The 27,916-nt window shown below is 38.6% G+C and overlaps 1 protein-coding gene across 1 annotated transcript in view; it reads right to left on the bottom strand.

Moving 5' to 3' along the window:
- The window catches only part of Lyst (lysosomal trafficking regulator), a 144,391-nt gene that overhangs the window by 50,753 nt on the left and 65,722 nt on the right, over positions 1 to 27,916 (bottom strand). The window contains exons 20-31 of the mRNA XM_069998084.1: positions 26,049 to 26,186; positions 24,628 to 24,826; positions 22,163 to 22,294; positions 19,345 to 19,972; positions 17,897 to 18,074; positions 15,498 to 15,667; positions 14,111 to 14,341; positions 11,408 to 11,574; positions 10,295 to 10,447; positions 5,479 to 5,670; positions 3,030 to 3,205; positions 305 to 511 (exon numbers count right to left, since the gene is read on the bottom strand). Coding sequence (XP_069854185.1) covers positions 305 to 511; positions 3,030 to 3,205; positions 5,479 to 5,670; positions 10,295 to 10,447; positions 11,408 to 11,574; positions 14,111 to 14,341; positions 15,498 to 15,667; positions 17,897 to 18,074; positions 19,345 to 19,972; positions 22,163 to 22,294; positions 24,628 to 24,826; positions 26,049 to 26,186 — 2,571 coding nt within the window. The remainder of the gene's footprint in view (positions 1 to 304; positions 512 to 3,029; positions 3,206 to 5,478; positions 5,671 to 10,294; positions 10,448 to 11,407; positions 11,575 to 14,110; positions 14,342 to 15,497; positions 15,668 to 17,896; positions 18,075 to 19,344; positions 19,973 to 22,162; positions 22,295 to 24,627; positions 24,827 to 26,048; positions 26,187 to 27,916) is intronic.

The following is a 27,916-nucleotide window of genomic DNA, read 5'->3' as shown; positions in this document are numbered from 1 at the left end:
ATCCATCAAAGGTAGTGAGTTACAGCAGTAGAAAAGCAGCTGAGGGCTTCCTGACCCAAGTAGATGGCAATGGAGAACATTGTTTGTGCAGTGTTCAATGACACAAAAATCTCTACCTACTTCCAACTTTAAAGGAAGAAAATAAGGGCAGAAGTGACTGGCACTCGCTCTCCTCCTTTGTGCTGAGAGTGGAGGAGGTAATGTTTACTGGGTTGAGTGTGTGGACTTGTGTATGGGTCTGTGTATACTTTAAGAAGAAATGAAACCAACTTTATATTCTTTTATGGGATGCTGAGATACTTACTTGGGGGAAAGGGCTAAGACAGTCTCTCAGTATTTCCTGGTAAATGGGTTCATGAATGACTTCCAGGATTTGCTTTCTCTCCTGCACAGTGTGGGCTGGTGACACAATGTGCACTAGTAGTCTCCCAAGCTGCATGCGGAAGGTTTCCTTACAAGACCACAGGATTTTAGTCCACAACTGCTTAGAACCACTGGCCTTACTTGGTCCCTTAAATCAAAATTGGGAGGGAGTTAGCACCAAACTTAAGCAACAATGTACTAACAACACACAGATCAAAAGAAAATGGTGAGCCCTTGTTTCATTCTAGGTTTTTTTTAAAGATTCTAAGTAAGAAAAATATATACATAACTCATATAACTGGGAGTTTGAGAGTTAGAATAATTCCAGCCAGCATTATTCAAAATAGCGGAAAGGTAGCTATAATTTAAATGGCCATTAATCGGTGAACATATAAACAAAAGGTGGTTTAAACATACAATGGATTATTCAATTTCAAAAAGCAACCAAGTTTCAGTGCAACACAGATAAACCTTAAGTTTATCATGCTCAATGATAAACCACATACAAAGGACAAACTCATATGATTTCTCTTATCTGAGGTATATAGACTGTGACATTTATATTAAGCAGAAAGCAGAACAGTAGTTATTGTGTTGAGGAGATTGTGTAATGGGTGTCACTATTTAATAAGGATACAATAATGGGATAATATAAAGTTTTGGAAATAGTTGGTAGTGACTGCACAATAATACAAAAATAAGGGGCTAGGAAGGTGGCTCAGTGGTAGAGAGCTTGCCTTGCATGCCTGAGGCCCTGGGTTCGATTGCTCAGCACCACATAAGCAAAAAGAAAAAAGCTGGAAGTGGTGCTGTGGCTCAAGTGGTAGAGCGCTAGCCTTGAGCTGAAGAGCTGAGGAACAGTGTCCAGGCCCAGAGTTCAGGCCCCACAACTGGACCCAAAAAGAAAAAAAAAAAATCAAAGCTACTAAATTGTATCCTTAAAATGGTTAAATAGTATTAGAGGAATGGTTCAGAAGTAAAAGCATCTGCCTAATAAGTGTTCATTCCTGAGTTCAAGCCCCACGTATACCAAAAACAAAAAAAAAAAAAAATTTAGGAAGTAAGGAGAAAGAAATGATTAAAATGGCTAAATTAGATATATTTTTAACCACAATTTTAAAAAGAAAGATGGATGAAAGTGTTAATATCCTAAATGTTTTTTTTTAATTACCAAGGGCTTTGACACTGTAAATTAAAAATCAAAACTATCAGAGAACAACAGTAGATAAGCAGATAATTTTGATATTTTAACATGAAGGAGCAAAGATTCATCATAGAGACTTGAATTAGTATCACAGTATTGCAAACGGCACTCACAAACCAAGAACCACATGTATACTGGCCATTAATTTTCCCTAGCAAATAACCAACTACCCTATTTCCACTCTGGCTCCACTAAGGTTAGCTTGAGCCTAACACTTCAAGCAGTACATTCAGAGTTTATTCTGAGTTTTACAAATGGTTCTCCAATAACTCCCAACCCTAAGGTCCTTGTAGGAGTGACTGAATTCTATATGAATCTGGAGTTTGTTTTGAGTTCAGGAATGATCACCAAAGTCTTGTTTAGATTTATGAATTCTGCTAGAATTAGATTGGCTTTTGGTACTATTCTCTCTAGAGAGCATCAAATCTATCAATTTGCTCCCTACAGTCAACTGCAAGTGACCCACAGAAACCCAAGTGAAACAATAATAACCCTGACACCAGTCACTACTGTATTCTTTTGAAGGTGGTGTATTTGTTTATGACAAAATCTCAACCTTAAAATACTCCAGAAATTCAAGAGTAGAATGATAAAGTCATTTTTTTTAAAAGCTACTAATTTAGTCAGAATAAGTATTAACTTATTCATCAAACCCTTTCTCTTTTCTGATGTTGATCTTCTAGACTATATAAGAAAATGACTTTCAGCCGGGCGCTGGTGGCTCACCCCTGTAATGCTAGCTACTCAGCAGGCTGAGATCTGAGGATCGCGGTTCAAAGTCAGCCCGGGCAAGAGAGACTGTGAGACTCCTATCTCCAATAAACCACCAGAAAACCGGAAGTGGCGCTGTAGCTCAAGTGGTAGAGCGCTCTCCTTGAGCTGAAGAGCTGAGGGACAGCGCCCAGGCCCAGAGTTCAAGCCCCACGACCGACCAAAAAAAAAAAAAAAAGAAAAAAAAGAAAAAGAAAAAGAAAATGACTTTCAGGGCACAACCTTAAAAACCAATGTTGTAAGCCGTATGCCAGTGGCTCTTGCCTGTAATCCTAGCTACTCAGGAGGCTGAGATCTGTGGATTGCTGTTCAAAGCCAGCCTGGGCAAGAAGTCCATGAGACTCTTATCTCCATAAACCACCAGAAAAGCTGAAATGGTGCTGTTTCTCAAGTGGTAGTGCACTAGCCTTGAGCTGAAGAGCCGAGGGACAGTGCCCAGGCCCAGAGTTCAAGCCCCATGACTAACAAAAAACAAAAACAAAATAAACAAAACAACAACAACAAAAAAAAACCAATGTTGCAGAGGAAGGCACTTTCCAATAATTAAGCTAGCAATATATATTTTTCTATTATTAAAAATTCAAGTGGTTTCAGTTTCTCTGAAAGCACAAAGAAAATTATTTTGAAGACATGTCACAGACACAAAGCCTTCTTTGCACAAATGAACACACCAAGTAATTTATTTACTTACAATAGACACTTTGAATCCCTCTACCAGATATGTCAACATGTCTTTCTGAAATGGATTGAAGACAGAAGGCTGTTCATGCATATTTTCTTCAGAAATTTCAGTCTGAGAAACCAAAGTCTTGTTTTGAGTTGTATTTTCTGGAGTTCTCAAAATGTCAATAACTTCTGGGTTAAACTCTGAATTAAGAAACAAAAAAACATTAGTCCTATCACTGACACCTAGCTGTTATAACTGGTACTGACGCTGGTAGAAATACTCCATTAAATTACAAATGCAGTTACTATAACATCAGTGTAGTAGGTATGCTGGATACACTAGACATAATAAAGAATTAACTGAAAACAATATAGACATTTAAAATTATGTCATGAAATTCTAAATTAAAGATTTAATTTACTAATGAAAGATAAGATCAAATGCAAAATTGTTCAGACTATATGATTCTTGGAATGGATCTGCAGAGCTGAATGTTTCACTTTATGTGCTATCCAACTTACATGTTAACTAGCCTGGGAGCCTGTTGCCCCAATTAAAAATCTGAAAAGCTAAAACAGAATGATGCTATCTCACAACCCTTCTTCCCCTGCTTGGATTTTTTTCATGCTTATCTAGTGATTAGCAATGATTATATTCTTCTTTTGCCTTCCTGAGGTTATATGAACATTTTTTTTTCAGAATTCCAGTTTGACTTACCTATACTATTTTAATGTTTTGTCTTTACAGAAACTATCTATTGTATATATTTAAAGAACAGAACTTGGTGTTTTGAACACATACACACTGTTGAATGAGTATTACAATAAAGCAGGTAAACATTTATTACCTGACATGCTCAACTGTGTGTAGGTGTGTACGCACACCTGCTAAGAACATTACATACACTAAGCTTTTCTTTTTGACGTAGTTTCTCTTTTAGACAGTTAGCCTCTTTAGCTTTTGTAGCCCAGACCGGCATTGAACTTGTGACCCTCCTGCCTCAGCTTCTCATGTATAGTATTTTTCAGTGCATTTTCCTTTTGACACAGCTTTTTTAGTGGTTACTCTAGGTATTACCTTTACATTGGCCACTATAGACATGCAAGTCAAAACCACAATGCTATACCACTGTATATCTACAGGATTGGCTAAAATAAAAAGTAGTGACCACCTCAAATACTCAATGCAAAGAATCTTGAATCATTGTACACTTATGATAGGAATACAAAATTGCATCATCACTCAGGAAAAGTTAAGTGGTAACAATGAAATACATGAGGATGGGTACCAACAGGAGGGAGAGGGCGAACAGAGAGGGTAAAGGAACATCAATATGGTCAACATGGCATATATGCATGTACAAAGAACAATGAAACATGTTGAAATCAATGTAAGAAGAGAGAGGAGGTGAAGTAGAGAAACAGAGAGTGAGTTTGATCAGGGTACCTTCCATGTATGAATGGAAATGTCACAATGAAACCTCCCCTCATACATCTGATAAATGCTAAAAAAAAATTAAACATGTAACTGCCATATAGCCTAAGACATGTGTCCAGAGATACTCATCTCGGAAAGATAAAGATTTCTGTTTGAACAAAAATCTGTACAAGAATGTTGAAACTTTATTTGTAACAAGCCCAAAGGGAAAATGGCCCAGATACCCTTTAACAGGTGAGTGGTTAAACTAAACTGTTGTTCACCCACACCATAGAAAACTGCCAAGTCAAACATAAAAGTAACAATAATGCATATATGCAACAAGCTCTGGCTTTCCAGAGAATTGGGCCATGTGAACAAAGCCAACCTAAAAGGTTATGTATGTGCTGTATGATTCTAGGCATGTAACATTTTGTCTTTAAATGAAGTCTTGTCAGGTTGCCAGACTGGCCTGGAATTTCTGGATTTATGCAATCCTTCCACCTTAGCCCTGAGTGGTAGGACCACAGGCTTGTGCGGCTATGACTAGCTTATTTTGAAAAGACAGATTAGAGGTTTAGGCCAGGAGCTGAGGAGGACTGGCTTGGGAGGATGTGGGTGTGGCTATAAAAGGGCAAGAGGGACCCTTTGGGGACAAAATGTCTGTTTCTTGCCTGTGTTCATGTCACTCCCCACAGAGTGATACTCTATTATGCCTTGGCAAGATTCACTGGAAACAAGAGTAAATGCTATACAGGATTTATTATTTCTTAAAACTGCATCCAAATCAGTAATTATCACAAAGCGAAAGAAAAACAAGACAACATGGAGGTACTATATTGTTTAAATTAATGGTCTATCTAAGTATTTACTACATTAAAAAATGGGCTTCAATTCAAGACTATCAGTTCCAAAATTTAAAAAAAATTCCTTTTATAAGGTGGGATGTTAAAAGGAAAAACCACCATTTTTTCTGAAATTACTTCTCCTTCAATTGAACATGCAAGAAAGAACACATGAACTCCCTGGGCCTACTTAATGACCTCCTTCGTCCTACCTTGGTAGATGATCCTGTTGGCTGCTAAGATGATGAGTCTCTGCAGTCTTTGTGCGAGCTCCGCCTCCGTGGCGTGGCAGGGGTGCTCCTGGCTCATTCGTCGCTGCACCATCGAATGGAGCTCATCACTGGCCACTGAACGCATTTTCATCAGAAGAGATTCAGTTTGAGCTAGGGGAAATTTTCGAGGACCTTCAAGTATAAAAATTAAAACATCCAATGTCAGTGCAATGATCAAGGAAATCTATTTTTATTACAACTGTGTGATTACTAGGCCATGAAAAGAAAAAGTTATTTCAAAGTTAAATTTATATTAAGGTAGGTGATTGAGAGAAAGGGATGATTTTTCCCTCTTCAAAGAAGTGCAACAGTACTTTTGGTTCCAAGTCTAAAATGACAATGTTGAAGCTAGTGATACACATGGCATCATAGAAAGGTCATCATGTGTCTAATACTCTTAAAAGTATACTAGTGGTATACTAGGTATTACTAGTGGTTAAAAATGCTTTAGTAATAAAATCTCTTTGGATACCATTCCACTTCTTTGTATTTTAAAATCATCAAGACTTTAGAGTAAATTATGTTTTCATAAGAACACTGGTTTCTAAATAATTATTGTAGCTGAATTTTAATTTTGAAAAGAGTATGAGGTGACAAAGTAGAAATCAGCCAATGAGAGATGAAAAAGGGGAACAAAGCCCAGTGATTGGCCATCACAGTGATTCGGGTGTAAGCATCAGCTGGAATTGAGTACTCCAAAAGCATTCCCGGAGAACCACTCCATTTCCTTTACTGCACCTTCTCTGGGAGGCACTGTGTTGGTATCACATCCAGGAGAGAGCCAGGGGGAGGAGTCTTCACTTAACAGACCCCTGGAGAAGGGCATTGGTAGCTGGCCATAGGAGCCAAAGTGACATCTTGGTAGGTGAGGAATAACAGAACCCTTCATTGGAATTGAACCTTTGTTTTAAATTGTGAAAACAAATATCAATTTCCATAAATTACTCCTGTAAAATTACTTACATATAATGAATTGTAACAAGTTTTAATGCCTTTTTTTTTGGATGGGGGAACTGCTAGTCCTGGGGCTTGAATTCAGGGCCTAGGTGCTGTCCCTGAGCTTTTTGCTCAAAGTTAGTGCCTTGACACTTGAGCCACAACTCCACTTCCAACTTTTTGGTAGTTTATTGGAGACCTTCCTGCCTAGGCTGGATTCAAACCATGATCCTCAGATCTCAGCTTCCCGAGAAGCTAGAATTACAGTATTGAGTCCCTGGTACCCAGCTGTTCTACAAGATTTTAATGGTATTTATCCCACTAAAATATTTTCAAGTGTTCAGTATTTTAGGTAGTCAGTTTTATTAATTTGTGACTATACTGTGTAAGTACATATTTTTTATCTGGTGTTCCTAGGGTTTGAACTCGGGACCTTGAGCTACACTCTCAGTTCTTTTTTGCTTTATTTATTTTTTGGATAAGGTCAATGTTTTTCCCAGGACAGGCCCTCAACTGTGATCCTCCTACCCATGCTTCCCTTCTTAGCATTCAGCTTGTTGGCTGAGATAGTCTTATTAACTTTTTACCTCCCGAACTACACTACAGCCCTCCTAATCTCTGCCTCCTTAGGAGTTGGATTGCAGGCATATACTATCACACTAGGCCCAAAGCCAGTGTACATTATACCATAACTTGTACCTAACAGTGAAGCAATATTAAAAAAAAACACAATACTCTCGAGCTGGGGTGTGGCTCAAGTATGCCTGCTAGCAAGCATGAGGTCCTAAATTAAAACCCTTTACTACAAAAGCAAACATAATCTTTCCCAAATATATGTGCCTGTTTTTTTTTAACTACAAAGAAACAATTTAACACATATAGAACAATATTATGCAAACTGAATTCACAGACAGAATTTAAATTCTGGCATGTTTCCTCTCATATGTAAATCTTACACCCAAAATACAATCTTCCACATAATCATACATAGAAGCATAGTCATATATGCAATTTAGTTGACTATAGTATATGAAGGAGTGAAACCCCATGGAGCAAATCTTTCCAACAATTAACAGTTTAACAAAATGAATATCACAAAGCTGCAACAAGACTCTAAGAGAAGGGTAATGGGAGTGGGATAGATGAATAAAAAAGGATACAAGGGACAAATACTGCAAGAACATTCAATTTATTTATGTGGTAAAGGAAGTAAGAAATGTGAAATAAGTCTGGGGGACAGAACAGACAGGCTGGGAGAGAAAGACGGATGGTGTGTCACTAACTAAGAGGTATGAGACAGAATGACATGTTAAACTGAAACACCCTCGTATAACCTTTTGAAGTTCAGAAAAAAATTACAAATAAAAACCCCTGAAAAGTTAAAAAAAAAAGTATTTAAATCCTGGCAGCATTCCAAATGGGAAGAATCTGGGGAGAGACTTCTAATAGCTATGCTGCCCTGGCATGAACAGATATGTGCAGGACACAAGGAGAAGTTGTGGGGTGTGTAGTTACTAATTCTCAGATGAAGTAAGTATGAAAAATGAGTAAGCTAAAGCAGGTAACTTGGAGGATTCGATAGCCCTTATATCATTCACAGAAACTGCATTTACTTAAAGTGCATAAACGCCATGTAAGAAACTACAAGAGACAGAAAAAAGAAAAGAAGCTGTTATAGTAAAAAGACTAAAAGTCTGTTGCCCATTTAAAACTGATTCAAGAAGGCGCCGGTGGCTCTCGCCTATAATCTAAGCTACTCAGATGGCTGAGATCTGAGGAGCGTGGTTCAAAGCCAGCCTGGGCAGGAAAGTCCATGAGACTCTTATATCCAATTAACGACCAGAAAACCAGAGGTGGCTCTGTGGCTCAAGTGGAAGAGCACTCGCCTTGAGCTGAAGAGCTCAGGGACAGCACCTAGGCCTAGAGTTCAAGCCCCACGAATGACAAAAAAGAAATAAAAACTGAATCAAAGAACAACAACAACAAAACACAGCTGGACACTGGGGGCTCATCAGGCCATTAATCCTAGCTAATTAGGAGGTTAAGATCTGAAGATTGCCATTTTGGGCAGACAAATCTTATCTCCAATTAACCAGAAAGAAGCTGGAACTGGAAGTGTGGCTCAAGTGGTGGAACACCAGCCATGAATGAAAAAGACAAGTAACAGCATGAGGCCCTGAGTTCAATTGACAGTGCCAGCATAAAAAGAATAAAACATAATAATAAAGTGCAACTGTGTATGGCACTGACACTTAGGGGGACAGAAATGCTTATATCCGAACAGAGACATGATAGAAGATTGGAAGATTCCAGGGCCAAACAAAAAATGGGAAGAGAGCTGCTGTGATGGCTCAGGTACCAGCATGAAGGTATGGAGATGGAGAAGAGACAAACACAAGAGTGGATGTGCAGGGAGAAGTGTACCCCTGATAGAAGAGGGTAATTCCACTTGATCAGTTGCTCAGTAATGTAATCCTGCAAAGGAAGATGCTAAAAGTCATTTTTGGTCACAGGAATCTAAGACTGCTGCTAGATAAGGGAAAGACACACATCTGCTGGGGACAGAAGGGAGGAAAGACTTTGTTTGGATATTAAACAAGGAAAGATGAATAGTGGGAATAAGTTATGTTATATGAATGTTTTAGGAATTTTAGTTATGTAAGTTTTATTTAGCATAAGTTAAATATAGCACTATAAAACACATTTAGTCTTTCCTTAATTTTTAAGTTTTTTGCCATGATTTTAAAAATTGCATAGTATCAAACACACACAAGAAAAGTAGACTACCATAGAGGACACATTTGGACATAGAAGTCTCTTTAAGGGCACTTTACTTAAAGCAACATGCCAAACATTCAGTTCAGAAATATATACATGTATATATGCACCAAACACATATACATGTATACACATGTTTTGTGGTGTTTAGATTTCTTTTCTGGATGATGTTTACATAAAGGGAATAGCAGGTTTTGTGGAAAACCTAAGGTGGCTTAACAGTATCAACACTTATGACTGATACATGAAGATTGACGACAAGGTCTGATGGAAGAAAGTACACTCTAACCATCTGTGCACCACCATCATCTGCCTTTACTCCTACAGCAGCTGATCTGGGCTCTGCAGCACTTCCCTACTTCCTACAACACACAGCTCACACAGAAGCCAGTTGTCTACAAAAGGAACATGGGATTCTATCATACCTCTGATGGCTTTCTACCAGAACCAAATGTAAACTCCCTACGTGGTCCACAACAGGTGAGATGGCCTGTACCATCCCGTGCAGCCTCCTCTGGTCACTCTCCTCCATTGCCACACTCCCGCTGAATGGCTACAGCTCCTGTCTCACTGAATGGCTTTGCCTCGGACTCCACCTTGCTCACCCCTCTCTCATCCCCTTAGATTTTACTTCTGCATGGTGCTCCCTTGCTCCACGTGGATATCAGGTGCCCTTCTACCCAACCCTCTCCACTTCCCTGCTCTATTTGACCCTCTCTACAAGGGCAGAATCTCTGTTGCTTTTTTTCATTCATCTCCTCATCTTACAGCATGGTGCTTGCACCTGGGGAGAAAGGGCTGAAACTCAGTGATAGAGCACTTGCCTAAAGTGTGCGAGACCTGGGATTTCCCCAGCACCACAAGGGAGAAAAAACAGCAATGAAGAAAAATCAGTGATGGTGTAGTTTCCTCTGGGAAGAACACTTTCTCAAACTGTACAGCTGAACCAAGATACAATTATAAAAATGTGAATGGCATCAGAACAGAGAAAAGTCAAGCTATCATCAATCTATAATTAACCAAGTATCACTTTATTACTCACCAGCAATGCTTTTCTGCTTCTGAAAGACTGCATGGTAGGGAGTAGAAGGTGAGAGGGATGTATCTGTTGGGCTTTCAGTGTCATGATTCGCTGTGCTCCTTATAAATTCCATAGCAGCATGGAGAACTCTAAGCTGCAGGGCAAGAGCTATATCTACAAGTAGAAGAGACTAGGATGTTTTCAAGCTATGAGGTTATTAACTTTTTAACTGAACTTATTTTATATATTATCCAATATCTAAACTATAAACTCTAAAACCTAATATCTAAGCAATAATATATCAGATCTGAATTAAAATTGGTTGATCAGCACGGGTTCTTGATGCTGAAAAACATTCAAATATGTTCAGCGAAGTGTGGTGGTTCATGCCCATAATCTTAGCTACTCAGAAGACATACATAAGAAGGATAGACGCTCAAGCCTCTATCCTTATCTCAGCAAGACCTTATCTCAACAAACAAGTTGGGCATGATGGTTCATAGTTGTAATTCCAGCTATGTGGGAGGACTGTGGTCTGAGGCCAGCCCAGACAAAAAGCTCAAGACCCTATCTGGACAAATAAGGGATCGGGGTGTGGCTTAAATGGTAGAGTGCTTGCCTGGCAAGCTTAAGGTCCTGAGTTTATAGCCCTGTATGGCTCTACCCAAAAATGTGCTTAAGAGGAAATTCAAAGAAAACTTCCAAATGTCACTATAAAAAATCTCAGTGGAAAAACACTAGCTCAGAAATTTCCTACAATTTACACAATTACTTCAAAGAACAGGATTTTCTGCACATAAGACAAAATTTAACCAGCAGTTCTGTTTTCATGTTACTATCTCCTATTAAAGAAATCTAAAGGTGATACTACATCAAAGTCTTGAAATACTACTTGGAAAGAAAAGGCAGAACCTTCTTTCTTTTGCCTTGCCAACTACCAATTATATCAAGGCATCACTTTTTCTATTTTTGCTACTCCAAATCTGACCCCCTGCTGTTGTTGTTAAAGCTAAGGTCAGAACAAAGTTAAGGTCAGAACTTCAGTAGAAGCTACTGAGAAGAAAGAGATTAGACTCACATAACATGTTTGGCTAATATACAACCTCCCCCAAACCCATAAAAGCAAAATCTTACTTTGTGTCTTCTTGTTTTTGTTGTTTTGAAGATATCCAAGAAGTACAATAAGGTCTTCAATAACTCTGAAATATTGTGAGCCTGAGGAACTGCAAGCGTGAATTGTGACCGCTATGAAAAGCTGCTGTATATCACATGCAAGCAAGTTGTATTCATTCAAAGGAATACTAAAGATAACAAAAAACAAAACGAAACAAAACCAGGGCAATGGTAAGAAAAAGCACCAATAATGTAGAACAAAGAGAACTGGCTGAGTATTTTACAAGCATGCAGTTGTTCACTATTTCCTCATGCTTACTCTATGGCAAATAATACAATATGTCCACTAGGGAGAGAAAGAAGACACCCTCTATCCTGTCACCTGTCAAATATGCAGTTTTACAGAGGGCCAGACAAACCAGTGGCAAGCACAGTAATAGAGATCAACATGAAACATGAGGAAGTACATGAGCAGTGCCTAGCCCATATGCTAGCAAGGGTGAAAGGAGTGAGTAGGAACATTTGACATGGAGAACTGGAGTAAATCAATAACTTCTCTGAATCTCATTTGTATAAATCATACGGATTTTAAAGTTTCTAAGAAATAATAGCAGTTAACATATACCAATCAGTTTCCAATGCACAACAGTATGAATCTGTTATTTTTGTTGTACAGTTACAGCTTGATAATCTACCTTAGGATATGACATTAGGCCCAAATACTTCTCAAGTCATGTAAGGATTAGAAAGTAGCTGATGTAGACCAATTAACAGTAAATAGCAACTATCAGTAAATACCATTTGTTTTTATAAAAAAAAAAAGCAAAATCCATTTCAGAACAAACCCGAAGTGCCTTCCTATTTTCCCATGTCATGTGAATGTCAATCTAGATTGTGTGCTATGAAAATATAATATTCCATACTTTCTTCTATCTCTCATATGCCTTGTACATAGACCCTAAGTAAAATAGGTATCCAACAAAAGCTGAACTGACTTGAGTACAAAGAGTCTTTCTTTGGTAGAGAGCATCATGAAAAATATGTTCTGGCTAGCCTTGAGCTGCAGAGCTGAGGGACAGCATCCAGGCCCAGAGTTCAAGCCCCACAACTGACCCCCCCCCCCCACAAAAAAATATACGTTCTGTTCTCAGTACAAAAAATGTCATCAGTGTTTGTTGTTGTTTTGTTGGTCATGGGGCTTGAACTCAGGGCTTGGGCACTGTCCCTGAGCTTTTTCTTTCAAGGCTAGTGCTCTACCACATTAAGCCACAGCACCATTTCCATGTTTTATTGTACACTAATATGCTTTAATGTATACTAAGATGCTTCCAGAAATTTATATTTTATTTTGTTAGTTAAATGGTACATTGTAAATAGTAAGTAGAGATACAAAATATACAAATATAAATAAAAAATAATCTGAGATGCCTTTTAAAGCTGTTAATCAACTGGTAGGTAGCCTTTGTCAATGTAGGTTGCAGGCGTTTGTGTGTGTGTTTGCGCTCACACGCGCTAATACCAGAGCTTGAACTCAGGGGCCTAGGGTTCTTGCTCAGCTTTCTCGCTCATGGCTGACACTCAACCACTTCAGTCACACCTCTAGATGAAGTGTTGCAGACTTTTCTACAGTAAAGGATCAGTCTTCAAACATTGATCCTCTAGATCTTAGCTTTCTGAGTGGCTAAGATTACAGACAAGAGCTGCTGGCTCCCAGTTTGCAAATGTACTGGGTTTTTTGTTTTGTTTTGTTTTGTTTTGGTCATGGGGCTTGAACTCTGGGCCTGGCCTCTGTCCCTGAGCTCTTCAGCTCAAGGCAAGTACTCTACCACTTGAGCTATAGTACCACTTCCAGTTTTCTGGTGTTTAATTGGTGATAAGAATCTCTCAGACTTTCTTTGCCTGGGCTGGCTTTGAACTGCAATCCTCAGATCTCAGTCTCTTGAGCAGATAAGATTACAGGCATGGGCCAGCAGTACCCGGCTGTCAATGTACTTTTTTGTGTGAATGCTGATAATGGAACTTGAATTCAAGGCCTCAAGCTCTTGCTTGACTTTTTCACTCAAAGCTGATGCTCAAGTCCAGCTTTTTTTGTTGATCTTGAACCAAGATTCTTAGATCTCTATGAGTAATTAGGATTACAGGTGTGTCACTGGTGCTGTTTGTCAGTGTACTTCTGACTTCTGTACTGGGAATTAATGGATGGAAGTCAGTAGTAATGCAATATTCTCTATTTTTATAAATAAATCATAATTATTATAGTATCTATTAACTTAAACTAATTTGCAGTTGTCGGGACAAAATACATGAATGATAGGATAGCATGAAGTAAGACAGATTCAGTCTAAATTCTCTGCTGCTTACACGCTGTGTGACAGTCAATGACTTATCTATCCAATGTCTTTGATTCTCAATTTCATATTCCTGATGGGGATGAGCATTTTATAGGACAATAGTGGAAGCTTACTAAATGTATTTGGGGATATTCTGTTTGTCTTCAAGTTCTAAATACTTAAGAAAGCCAGTCATATCATTACCTTCTTCTTAACTGATCACTGCCAATGATGAAAAACATGCCCTCACCAAACTAATACATTTTGTGGGAAATTCTTTGGAAGCATTACCAAAAAAAAAAAAAATAAGATGCCTTGAAGGAACAGCCTACTATGAAGGTTGTCCCCTCTAAGATTTATCAGATATAATTTTCAGTACCACTTTAAAACTTACTTCTTTTCTAATCCACTCAGGGCTGCTATTGTGTTACATAACACGTAGAGTAGACCATTGTCCAACAACATGTCTGCTACCTTAGAACAAGAATTTAAAACTTGGAGGAGAAGTAAGAGAGCATTGTGCAGAAGTATGTTGTCATATAGCAAGGTCTCTATAAGCCCCAGAATGGGAATGACAGACCACTTCTGGAAGAGTCCCATGGCTTTCACGTCCTCCAGATCAAATCTATAATACACAGAGAAGGAAAAACATGTGAAAAGCACTGTGTCACAAGATAAGAAAATAAATGATTGAAACTATGGATCATTTTGTGAATCCGATTTTGAAGCTATAAAAATTACATAGCCTTCTTTAGATTATAGGTTAAAATAAGAAGATAAAACTGCTGCCAAAAGAATAGCCTAAGGTAAATGCACAAATATGCATACATTTTTCAGATCTTCAAATGACTCATTTTAATTGATCCAGAAGTCCCTTTTGTTTGAAGGATGTTTCTTTTAGGGAGTAATGTTGGTAAGCATAAAGGGAAATTATTATTAATTTACACATTGGAAAAATGGTAAAAAATCGTTATTATTTTACGTAGTATTTAAAAAACAGTGAGCTGGGTGAAAGAGATGTGGCACAAAGGAATGAATCTTGTTTTCCTGTTCCAACCACTTGCCTCTGTGTTAGAGCTAAATTATTTAAGAATTTTGGCCTCATTTTCCTTATCCAGCCAATTCATGTGTCCTACTTTCTTCTCAAGGCTTTGTGAGAATCAAATGAGATAATGAGACCTATTTTGCAAAAGCCAAAAGCTACATATGAATAGAAGGTACCACTGAGATTACTGCAGCAAATAATAATTCCCCAAGATCTCAATCTGTTTACCATAAGAGACACATACTTCTCTACTCAATTATAAACGGAAACAAAATTTTTCCTGCCAAACTCTTAGTTTAAGTGAAAAAAATCTTTTTTTATTTTGTACCTATTGCTATGTTATCACCATTACATCAGGGTCACATCTAGCAATCAGCTCATCTGGGAACTCCTCCAATGACCTGAGGGCTCCAAGGGAACTGAGGATCTCCAACAGAACCATATAGGACCTCCTGTATGGACTGCCTGTCATTGAAAACAATAAGCCATCTTTCTTTCCAAGTAGCATTCTCATGTTGGAATGTTGGACTGTATCTGAGTTGTCACTCTCTTCCACTTAATACAGTATTTACTTGCTTCTTGTTTCTAGCTAGGAAGAGGTCATACTAGAAAGAATATCATATAAAAATAGATTTATTTTTTCTGATAGCATGAAAAATAATTTTAGAGTAGTTCACTAAATTCTACATTTAAGACAAAAGATCCTCAATCATGGTAGAAGGGAGAATACACTTACTCTTCATCAAGGCCAATACGTCTACCAAAGAACATTTCAATGAAGCATTCTAACAATTCCTGGGTTCCTCGATGAAGATATAACTGGTTGGCTAGCAAGGAAAAGCCACGATTCTTCAGAAACTTATCCTTTTGTTCCTTAGACGCTCTATTAAAGTATGCATGTAATAGCTAAAGAAAAGAATCAGATAATTTAAATCATGTGTCAAAATTTAATATGATATACACAAATCAGTGTACCATACTCATAATTTATTATCTATAATTTCATGTATTCTTATTGTCAATAACATATACATGTCACATACTGCAAAACTAAAAAATGCCACATTCATAGAAAAATGAACCCTGTCTCTAACAAATGTGGAATGCTTGTGATTATCTTGAGATCTTCACACTTCTGAGATGGGGAAACTTGTTTTCAGTGAGTCCAGGTCACCTCGAAGACTAGCAGTCTTGTGCCTAATTCTGAAGAAAAAATAATCAGTGTCTACACTTTCCCTACAAATCTGGTACTCTAGACTCTTTCAAATAGAATAGTCATTTCTCCCTGGGCACTAGTGGCTCTCACCCTGTAATCCTAGCTACTCAGGAGGATGAGATCAGAGGATCACAGTCTGAAGCTAAGCTGGGGAGGAAAGTCCAGGAGAATCTTATCTCCAATTAACCACCAAAAAAAGCCAAAAGTGACACTGTGGCTCAAGTAGTAGAGCAATAGCCTTGAGCAAAAAAGCTCATGGACAGCATCCAGACTCTGAGTTCAAATAGAAACAAAATGCTTTGATACAGTACATAAAGAGTAAGGCCATATGTAATTTTGATATGGTGGTTAGGGAAGAACTCTCTGAAACAGGGACAACTGAGCTGAGACCTGAAATATCTAAAACTTGACATGACACACAGCAGGAGAGGTTTCTTTAATTATTAATAAGTTTTTTTAATTGTGAAAATACCATAGTGAGGAGTTACAATTATATGAGCAAGGTAATGAGTACATTTCCTACTGAGCATTGTTGCCTCCTCCTTTGTTTCCCCTTACCATCCCTGCCCTCCCACATCCCCCCACTTCTCCTGACCCCTGTCCCCCTCCCCCCAACCCCGCCCAAAGTTGTAAAGTTTGTTTTTTGACATCTTGTACATCTCATTGTTGCAATGGGTACACCTGAATCCCTATTTAAACCATTTATTTTTTTCCCTTCCCCTCCACAAATTATACCAACATCAAATACAGTGAAAACGGGTTATACCGTGGGGGAGGGACATACAAAGCAACAAAAAAATCATCTTATAAATATGTTAGAGACAGAAAGAAAAACCCTTTGAGTCCTTGTCTTGGGGTTCATTTTGCCTAACATCAACTTATCTGACCATTTCTGCTTGTCTCAGACATATCCTAGTTATTGCAAATAAGGGAAACCATGGGCCTGGTTTACTTCACTTAATATAATTTTTTCCAAGTCTTTCCATTTCCTAACAAACGGGGCAATGTCATTCTTTCTGATGGAGGCATAGAATTCAATTGTGTATATATACCACATTTTCTTGATCCATTCATCTACTGAGGGGCATCTGGGTTGGTTCCATATCTTAGCTATGGTAAATAATGCTGCAATAAACATAGGTGTGCTGGTAGCTTTAGTATGGTCTTGTTTGTGATCATTTGGTAAATGCCCAAAAGTAGGATTGCTGGGTCATAGGGGAGCTCTCTGTGGAGTCTTCTGAGGAACCTCCATACTACTTTCCAAAGTGGTTGAACAAGTTTACACTCCCACCGACAATGCAGTAGGGTTCCCTTCTGTTCACATCCCTCCAGCATCTGTTGTTATTAGAGTTCTTGATTATAGCCATTCTAACTGGGGTGAGGTGGTATCTCAGTGTTGTTTTGATTCACATTTCTTTTATGGCTAGGGAGGTTGAATCAAAGAAAGGTTGGACAAATGGGATTGCATGAAATTGCAGAGCTTCTGCATGGCAAAGGACATAGCTAGCAAGGTCAATAGAAAGCCCATGGATTGGGAGAAGATCTTCATTAGCCATACAATGGACAAGGTTCTCATATATAGTTGGAACTCAAAAAATTAAATCCCCCAACAACAATTCCTCAAAGAAACAACTGCCCAATAAATAAGTGGGATAAAGACTTACAGAGAAACTTTTCTGAAGAGGAAAGAAGGATGGCCAATAGGCACATGCAGGATAGGTTTCTAATGAACTACATGCTCTTTGTAAATTTTTACAAATTAGACTAAGAACTCAGACATATGGGTTTATTGGTAAATTTAAAACACTGATATGAATCAATAAATGGAGGACTTAAAATTAGATAATATTCAAAATCTTAAAGACCATGGACTTTTATTTTCCTGACTAAAACAACACATATATAGTATTTGCCCTTACCTTAATTACTCCTTGCTGTATAGCTGGTGATGGGTGGTTAACAAGGACTAAGAGTGTGTCTGCTGGAATAAGTTTGTCCATCACATCTGCAAGCATAACATCAGGCAGGATGAGGAGGATTCCACTTAAGAGTTCATACAATCCACAGCATATAGGTACCAAGCAGTCTTCAGTTACACTAAAACAAAGGCCAGAAAACTCTTAGTAGCAAAGAATCAGAAAAAAACTGCCTGAAGCTTTCCTCAGGTACTTATGAGTAGTAAATTTACCATGTAAATTAAAAAATAATTCCTAATTTAACTATGATTAACAAATTTACCATCACTTTTCAGCATGGATGCTTTTAGGAGTAACTATTCTGTATCTATGATGTTTAAGGCAGTAGTCACTGTCACTTGTGCTATTTAAACTATTTAAAGTTAATTTTTTTTGTATGTGTATCAGTCTGGGGTCTTGAATTCAGGGCCTAGGCACTGTCCCGAAGCTCCTTTTTGCTCAAGGCTAGCACTCTATCACTTGAGCCATAGCTCTACTTCTGGCTTTTTTTTTTTTATTGTGAAAATACTGTACAGAGGGGTTACAATTACATGGGCAAGACAATGAGTACATTTCTTATCAAGCATTGTAGCCTCCTCTTTTGTTTCCCCTTCCCATCCCTTCCCATCCTCCCCCTGCCTCCCCCACTCCTCCCGGCTCCCCCTCCCCCCCTACTTCTGGCTTTTTAAAAAATTGGCTAATTAGAGGTAAGAGCCTCACAGACATTTCTGCACAGACTGGCTTTGAACTGTGATCCTCAGATCTTAGGCTGAGTAGCTGGGATGACAGGTGTGAGCTACCAGCACTCAGTTTAAAGTTAAATTTCTAAAAATTCAGTTCCTCAGCTGAACTAGCCATAATTCAAGTGCTCAACAAGTATGTGGCTATGTCCACCGAACTGGATAGCACAGACAGGACATTTCTACCACTATGGGAAGGTTCACCGCATGGCACCCCATGCAATGCCTCTGGGAACTAAAAAAATTAAACTAAAAATTTAGGCTGGGCACTGGTGTCTTATGCCTGTAATCTTAACTACTCAGGAGCTGATATCTAGAGAATCAGGGATTAAAGTCAGCCAGGGAAGAAAGTCCACAAGACTCCATCTCCAAAATTACCAGCAAAAAGCTTGGATGGAAGGATGGCTCAAATGGTAAAGTATGAGCTGGACAAGCAAGCTGAATGTGTAAGAATCTGAATTTCAAACCCAGTACAGGCAAAAAAAAGTTATCTAATAATTATAGACCATAAGAGATTTTATTATTGAGAGCTATTTGGCCTCAAATAAATTTAGTGCTATCTAACAGAGGAAAAGCAGCTCTCATGAACAGTGGCATAGTAACAGCTTTTCTGTAAGTACAGAGATTCTTCAAAGTTATTTCACAAACAAGGGTTCATGAGAACATGAGTACCTGTGAGTACTTGCAGCTCGGCTGTATTTTGGCTCGTAACCAAGAGAAAAGGCAAAGTTTTCCCAATCATCAGTATTCCTATCAACAAGACTTGGCCACCGGCCAACTGTGGCAGATCCATTCTGTGAAGGAAAAGCTAGCCCGAGGCTTGCAATCATGCTGTGGCTTTGTTGGAAGGAGGCCAATCCCTTCAGGTGATCAGGTCGGCGTGGGCAGGACTCTTCCCCAGGACTGTCACCATCCCATCTGGGCTCTGCCTCCAGGTTGTTATTGTCTACTCTAGCTACCTGGACCCCCAGTGCTCCTGTGGGGACACCATTGGCAGAGGCTTGGGGTCCAAGAACAGCTTCCACTCCACAAACTGCTTTTGCAGACTCACAGCTACTGACAAACGAATCCTCTTTACCAGTTTTCAGCATGTCTGAACTCCCCAAAGGAGTCAGTTTCTCAGGCTGGGTGGCAATGAAGGTATCTACAGTGTTTTGTAACTTGTCAATACTACAGCCCAAACTTCTACTCAGTTTGTGTGGCTGCACTGGAGGGGAAGAGGTAGAAAACACTGGCAGGCTTCTAGAACGCAGCATGTGGGCCGCTGTCTGCTGTGGAATAATACTGGAGGCGTTGTTTCCTAGAAAGAGCAGACAGCAAAATACTTGTTATAAATCTATTCACTACTTCTAAATCAATCGCATAGGAACACTGTTCTTCTGCAGTGTATTCACAGCCATGACAACAGTTCCCCCTCCTGGCACATAGTGATCTTAATGGCTAACATTCTTATTATCCAATAATCATTTAAACCTTGTTTTTATTAAAATCTTTCAAAAACATGTTTTGTCTCCCTCCTTCACCTAATACAACAGTGATGGCATGATGCAGCGTCACTAGGATCAGTGGTTCTGCTGCAGTGGGTAGGAGGTGATTGAAGTGAAGCTTGATGTGCATGGAGTTCACCAGGATGAAGGGGAATGAGTCTGTTCTATGCAACAAGAGAGGACTGAATTCAAATGACAGGTCTATTAGCTCAGGAGTCTCAGGAAGTCACTCAATTGTACCACTGAAGTGGTAGGATCCAAAAATGTAAAATGAAGGTTCTGAGAATCTATTATGTATGCTTGCTGTACAAAGGAAGAGACCATACTTGTGTTATAACTAGTATAGTACCTATCAGGGAACACATGCTCAATAAAAGGTGCTGCTTATTATTAAGCTATGAATCTAGCTATTTATTTCCTCTGTATTTGTAATCACTTATTTCTGATCTTCTCTCTTTTTTATACTCTCTCATTTATTATTTCTAATATTCCATGCAGGAGACCAGAAAAACTGCTCCCACAGCAAGAGCATAGAATATAGGTGCACACAGATCACAGCAAGAGTGCAGGACATAGATGAATGCAGGTGAAGATATTCTCAGTTAGTACATCACACTTCTCAGACTCCAGCCTAGACAAGAGTGCAAAGGGCAGGGAGAGGAACCCCACATTTTCACACGTTCTCTAGCTGTCCCTGTTCTGCTACAACATAGTCCCACAGCCTAGGGCATTTTTCCGGCTATCTCTTGATTCTGGCTGAAGGGATAAAGCTGAAAAAAGATTCTGCTCACTGTGGGTGGAGATGGGAGGGAGGGAATGGGAGAGAATGAGGGAACAGATGACACTATACAAAAGAAAATGTACTCATTACTGACTCATATAAATGTAACCCCTCTGTACATCACTTCTATAACAATAAAGTAAAATTTAAAAAAGATTCTGTTCAAATCATATAGCAAAATAGGGGCATGACATATTACAAAATGTTTCAGATAGCTGGGCACTGGTGGCTTCTGCCTATAATCCTAGCTACTCAGGAGGCTGAGATCTGAGGATCACAGTTCAAAGCCAGATGGGGAAATAAAGTCCACGAGACTTATCTCCAATAAATTACTCAGAAAAAGCCAGTATTATGACTCAAGTGGAGCTCAAAGGTAGCTTTGAGTATGAAGAGGCTCAAGGATACACCTGAGTTCAAGCCCCAGGACCAGCACCAAAAAAATGTTTCAAACAGACATTTCTGATAAAATATCAAATAAAAAATACTAAAACAAAGCCTTAAGATGTTAAAATAAATACACCAAAGAACTGAAACACTTTAGAAGGAAAGCACAATTAGAGGTTAGTACTCAGACATTTAGTCCTATTTTTCCACATCTCTACACTGCACTACTTCATCATAGTGGAGCTATAGAAGCCTAAGTTGGGCTGACAGTAAAAGCCATACTCCAGCATAGCAGAGCCTGTCAGCAAGGGAAAGGGCATATGGCCAGTTCACAGCTAGAAAACCTGCATCTATTTCTTTTTTGTTTCTCTGAAAGCAGAGATAAAGCAGTCTGTTAAGAGAAATTAATAAAATAGAAAAGTGTTGTACGCTTAAAGCCTTGATTATATACATCACAGAAAACAAATGCATTCCAAATAGAAATGAAAGAGCAGCATTAAAATATGGTTGCAGTTTTCAGGAGGACAAAGATAGCTATCTGTGAGCCAAGGACAAGCAAATGCTATCTAAGTTGGGTATGGAGAGCAGAGGTAAAGAGAACTGAGGACAGTGATGAAATCAGAAAGACAAGAGGCCAGGCAGAGTGGTTCATGACTGTAATCCCAGCTACCTGGGAGGTAGAGATCAGGAAGACTGTGGTTCCAGTTTTAAGTTTAATATTCCATTTATTTAGTTTGGACATCAGGTTATATTGTATTGCTAAAATATGTACAGGTTAATTATCTTTGACTACTCAGAAGCAAAGCCAGGATTGTACTTTTATTGCTGCTGCTGTTACCTTCAGATGGGGAAGCAGTAAAACCAGATGGGCTAACCACCAGAAACCCAGGGCTGGCAAGGGATCTCCCTCCACTGCTGGAGTGTCTCAAGTACATAATTGACTGGACTTTTTCCTGAAAGATCTTGCCATCTAAAATAAAAATGTTTTTGAAACAGCAAAAAAATTTTAAAGATAAACAAAAAATATAGCTTTAATCATTACATTTTGACAACTGGATGTTCAAAGAGAAACAAAATACGGCTAGCTTCAGACTGCACAGTGCACTTGATGTGAGTCCTCACACCAAGCAGTTTCTTATGATACATTTTGTTGTGGTCAATTATTCCTGGTCCCCTCCATTCCTATATAGGGTGGGGCCACCTGGACCCCAGGTCTCCTCTACATTCTTGACACTAGTCAGCAGGTTCTACTGACTTCACTTCGGTTTCTGAAATTGCTCCCCTCAGAGTGATATAATACAGCTGTTTGATCTTGGTTACTGTCAGAGACTTCTAAACGGCGTCTTGGTGGACATCTGCCACTTTAAAGTCCTTAAAGCTACTGAATTCTCTTCACTGAATGTCAACTCTGCCTTAAAACTCTGCCAATTCCTCTTACCCCCTCACCAACTTGGGCAAATTCCCAGCTTCTTATCTACAAGGCTGCCCATGATCTGTGCGTCTCTCTCCAGCTTGTTTTTCCACATTATGTTTCAGCTTGAACTTTATCAAGCCCTCTCCTCCACTGTAATATGCCCTTCCTTTGGGCAGGTATAGCCTCCTGCAGGGAATCTCACCTTAACCCTCACCCTACTCTGTGCCTCTAGAAAACAGAATACTGATTTCCACATCCCTGTGCTTTTAACACTATGGCTTTCACTGTGCTGCAATCATCTGCTTAGATCTTTTTCCCCATACTTGGCTAGAAGCCTCTTAATGGAGGTAACCATATTTTACTCATTTTTGTAACTATCTTGCATAAGCACTTTACCACTAAATGCACTGAACATAAATGAAGTCATGCTGTCTGATTTCATTTGGACTTTTCTTGTTGTTTTATCATTTTATCCATTCATTACATATCCTAAAATAGCTATTGTACCAGCTGCTTTGAATTTGAAACTTACTAGCTTTCCCATATGTTCACTGTTGATTGCTTAATTACCACATTAGACTTTCCTAGTAATGATAAAAACTGAATTTTCCATCTTTCTCTGGTACTGAGTCTTTGATGTTACTGTCCTCTCTAAGTAATAATGCTAACAGTTCTATCCGTAGCTTCTACTTCTCTCTATCTACTACTTATTAGTAGTCCCATCTATTTTCACTGCTTCTGTGTGGGTACCTGCCCCATGTTATAAGCCTTCCTTCCATCTGCCTGCTACCTGGTTATGCCAGAGCACTCAAATGAAGCATGTATCACAAAACCAGTCAGTATCCTCTTCCCTAACATCATAGAGCCATCCCATTTTAAGCTCATTTCTCCATTTATTTCTTCTTTCCAGTTCCACTGCTACTGCGCCCAAATTTTATTATTTAATGTCTCCTACTAATGATATAACTGATCTACTCTGGTGTCACTACTGAATCCTACTGTAATAATTTACTTAGATCATAGTCCTTTGTTTAAAAATAAACAAGCAAACCAACACAACCCCTTCAAAGTCTCTGGAATATAAGTACATACTCTCTAGCCTTATATTCAAGGACTCATATAATAAATTCATAGGAGAGAAAAAGAAAAGAGGGCTGGGAAGTTGGCTCAGTGGTAGAGCGCCTGCCTTGCATGCCTGAGGCCCTGGGTTCGATTCCTCAGCACCACATAAGCAAAAAGAAAAAAGCTGGAAGTGGTGCTGTGGCTCAAGTGGTAGAGTGCTAGCCTTGAGCTGAAGAGCTGAGGGACAGTGCCCAGGCCCAGAGTTCAGGCCCCATGACCGGACCCCCCCCCCAAAAAAAAAGAAAGAAAAAGAAAAGAAAGATGGTTTCAAACTATACTTATGATGTTATTTCTCAATATTATTTTATAGACCCCCATACTTAGGTAAAATACATTATTTCTTATTTGGTCTATTTTTCCTTCCCTTTAGGCCATTCTCTTTGCCTGAAGTGCTAGTTCTCCAAGCTACCTACTGGAATCTGCCTAAATTCTTCAATGACCACACAGATACCATATAGCCTAATGTTCTGATGAAGCACTCTCCCCAGGGAGAATTCATTTGCCTTCTGTATCCATTAAATACTTACCTCACATTGTTTTGGTCAGCTATTTGAATGTATGAGTCCCTTCTCTTTTTGGTTGGTAAGCTCACTGGAGGCACAGATGTGCATGATTTACCTTTAAACCCTCTGCCTGACCCCATGTAGTATGTAATCAGGGCAATTTCTAACACAAGAAGGCCATTACATTAGTATCACAACAAATTTAGATGTGGAAAGAATAAGACAACAGTAGAGACAAGATCCAACAAAAGTAATTATACCTACCTATGTGCAAAGAAAAGTAGAAGTTTGTGGGGTTGTGACAAACGTAAGTATTAGTGGGAGGGTGAACTGCTAAAAGGAAATTGAAGATAACTGTCAATAATTCCAAATCCGGAGGAGATCCAAGGACTTCTGCAATAATTTTCACAAATGATCTACAAACCTCTCGGGGCATGGATGTAAGCTGCCCCTCTTTGTGTTCCTAAAAACAAAAAACAAATATCAAACTGTCTTTAGATTTAAAGAGAACTATTGACCATTTAACTGTCAACCATTCATTTAACATATATTCTTTTTAAGATAGAATTCTGCTGGTTTACTACTCTAGGTTGACTCTATTTGCTATTGAGTTGCTCTTTCTCAGCTTGAATAACCTGACCATTAAAAGTTCACTAAAACTGATGGCATTTGCATTCTAGCCCATTTAACTTAGCTAAACCGAAACAAAGTTATAGTATATTACTAACATGCATGAACTACAAAAACCAAAGAGCCTAGGTTTGCATTATGACTCCTTCACTTGCTGGCTGTATGATGTTAGGGGTATCATATAGTATTTTCAAGCCTCACTTTTTATAACATATAACTATTTAATAAGGTTGTTTTGAGGATTAAATGACACCAACTCATAAAGATTGAGCATTCCTTATCCAAAATGTGTGGGATTAGAAGTTTCAGATTTCATAGATTTAGAACATTTCATAAACTTTATAACTAAGCATCCATAAGTAAAAAAATCAGAACTGTTTCCAACTTTGAAAATTTTGAGTGCATGAACTGTAAAAGGTCAGTTATTGTTAGTGAATTCTCACTATGCCACATAACTATCACTTCCTCTTCTACCACTGCTGCTATGGAGCTAGAAGTGGGATTTTTCTGATAGAACACTAGTCACACTAATGTAATGTGCTCTTTTTCACATGGTTCTCTAAGGAGTCTGATCTCTCATTTCAAGAATACAGGACTCACAATCTTTCTGCCTCAGCCTCCGTAGCACTGGGATCCTAGGTGTGTCCCACCATGCCTGGCTCAAAACTACTATATTATATTTTAGTTTTTCAAGTTTTTAATTTTAAAATAGACTTCCAAATAACAGTTATTGAAACACCAATATGTACTTTCAAGTTGATTAAGACTTATCAACTATAGTTGGTTTCAAGCAGTTACATCACTTATATAAAATTATTATATTCCAACATAAAGAAACATCTCAGAAATTTAGTAGTTGTTCTTGTGTAATTTGAGGTAGGAAAGGTAACAGTGTTATCAAGAAGCAAGAGTTAGAAGACCAAGCGTAAATAAGATGAAAAAGAGGAAAAAAATTCCATGAAGAATGCTGCAAAGACTGCTTGTCCATAGAACTGAATTAGTAAACAGAAACAAATGCAGTACACCTCTCCCAGGTAAAGTTGTGTGGTAAGTACCTGCAAAACCTGACAGGTCAGTAGGAAGCGATGAACCACTTGAGCTTTCAGTAGCTGCTTAATATTAAAGCGCTGCTGCGGGTGCTCAACCCGAATGAGGACTTCTAGTGCAGCTAGCAGAGTTTCCCACACTCCTTGCTGAGAAAAGAAACACACCAATTAACACACAACTACTGAAAACCATACTACAGGCTTTTTAGACTTGCAATGTAACACTCTTACAATGGGTAAATATTCAGTATCAAACATTAAATTTATTTGAGAAAAGTCAACCTTGAAATTTATTCCCTAACTACTATTTCTTTTTATAGTTGGTCATGGGGCTTGAACTCTGGACTTGGGTGCTGCCCTCAGCTCTTCAGCTCAAGGCAAGTGCTCTACCACTTGAGCCACAGCACCACTTCTGGTTTTCTTGTGGTTTACTGGAGATAAGAGTTTCATGAACTTTCCTGCCCAAGATGGCTTTGAACCCTGATCCTCAGATCTCAGCATCCTGAGTTGCATGAGTCACTGGTGATCAGCTCTATTTTTTGTATTAATGAGTCCTTTCTAAATATTTTGTATTAAATCATTAGATCTAGTACTGCAATATTATATTAAGTGACAGTGCATTATTCTATCTATGCCATTTATACTTATGCCCTTTATAAATATTTTCAAAAGGTGAATTATCTTGAGGGATATATCCCAATTAAAGAAATGTATCACCAATGTAATTGTTTTTTTAATAATTTGTTCAGAGTAGTGTTACTAAAAATACATAAATTACAACACTAAGTCACATATACACAGAATTTTACCAAATGATTTCAGAACCAATTCTGCATTTTTAGATTAACTTATGATTAGTCCCAAACCACAGAATTTTTTGAACAATTGCAAACTGCAAAGAAAGTATCATTTGAAGGTCAATCAGTTAAATTATCCATATTACTAGAGAAAAAGAGCTCTGACATAGATAACTTATATTAAAAGATCATCTTCACTTCATCTTATTACCCTGAGTGGCCTTTCAACAAGCTGTTAACCAAACACAAAACTACCTGGCATGGATTACAGTTCTTACTATTTCTCGTCACTATCTGACAGTAATGAACAATGAAAAGCCACCAGGATATATATGTGTATGTATATGTGCATAGACACATAAAACCATTACAAAATATATATATATTATATACAAATATAAATACACAAATATATGTGCATATGCATACATACATATATCACTACTCTAACCAAAGCCTCTCTCTTCAAAAGATAGAACCAAGATGACCTAAAAGAAGACAGGCATTGGGCTGGAAATGTGGTTCAGTGGTACAGTGCTTGCCTAGCATGCATGAAGCCCCAGGTATGGTTCTTCAGTACCACATATACAGAAAAAACCAGAAGTGGCACTGTGGCTTAAGTGGTAGAGCACTACCTTGATCCCATAGAGGCTCAGGGACAGAGCCCAGGCCCTGAGTTCAAGCCCCAGGACTGGCAAAGAAAAAAACACAAAGGACAGGCATTGATGGTTCGTGACTGTATTTCTACCTACTCAGAAGGCTGAGATGTGAGGAACTTGGTTCAAAGTCAGCCCAGTCTTCCAGACTCTCTTTTAAATTAACCAGCAAAATGCTGGACTAGAGGCATAGCTCAAGTGATAGAGCACCAACCATGAGTGGAAAAAGCTGAGCAAGAGCTCCAGAGTTCTGACTTTAATACTGGAATAAAATGAAATAAAACAACAACAAAAAGACCATTCAGTAGCTGGAAGATTGGAAGCCCAAGTCTGAACACTTGATTCAGGTCTGACAGGTCTGCTTTCACTGTATTTGATGTCGTATAATTTGTGGAGAGGAAGGGGAAAAACAAGTCGTTTAAAT

Source organism: Dipodomys merriami, unplaced genomic scaffold (genome assembly GCF_024711535.1).
Source record: "Dipodomys merriami isolate MVZ:Mamm:240054 unplaced genomic scaffold, mDipMer1.0.p SCAF_51, whole genome shotgun sequence".
NCBI lineage: Eukaryota > Metazoa > Chordata > Mammalia > Rodentia > Heteromyidae > Dipodomys > Dipodomys merriami.
Note: the sequence above shows the minus strand (reverse complement) of the source record. Positions and strands in the feature narration are given on the sequence as shown.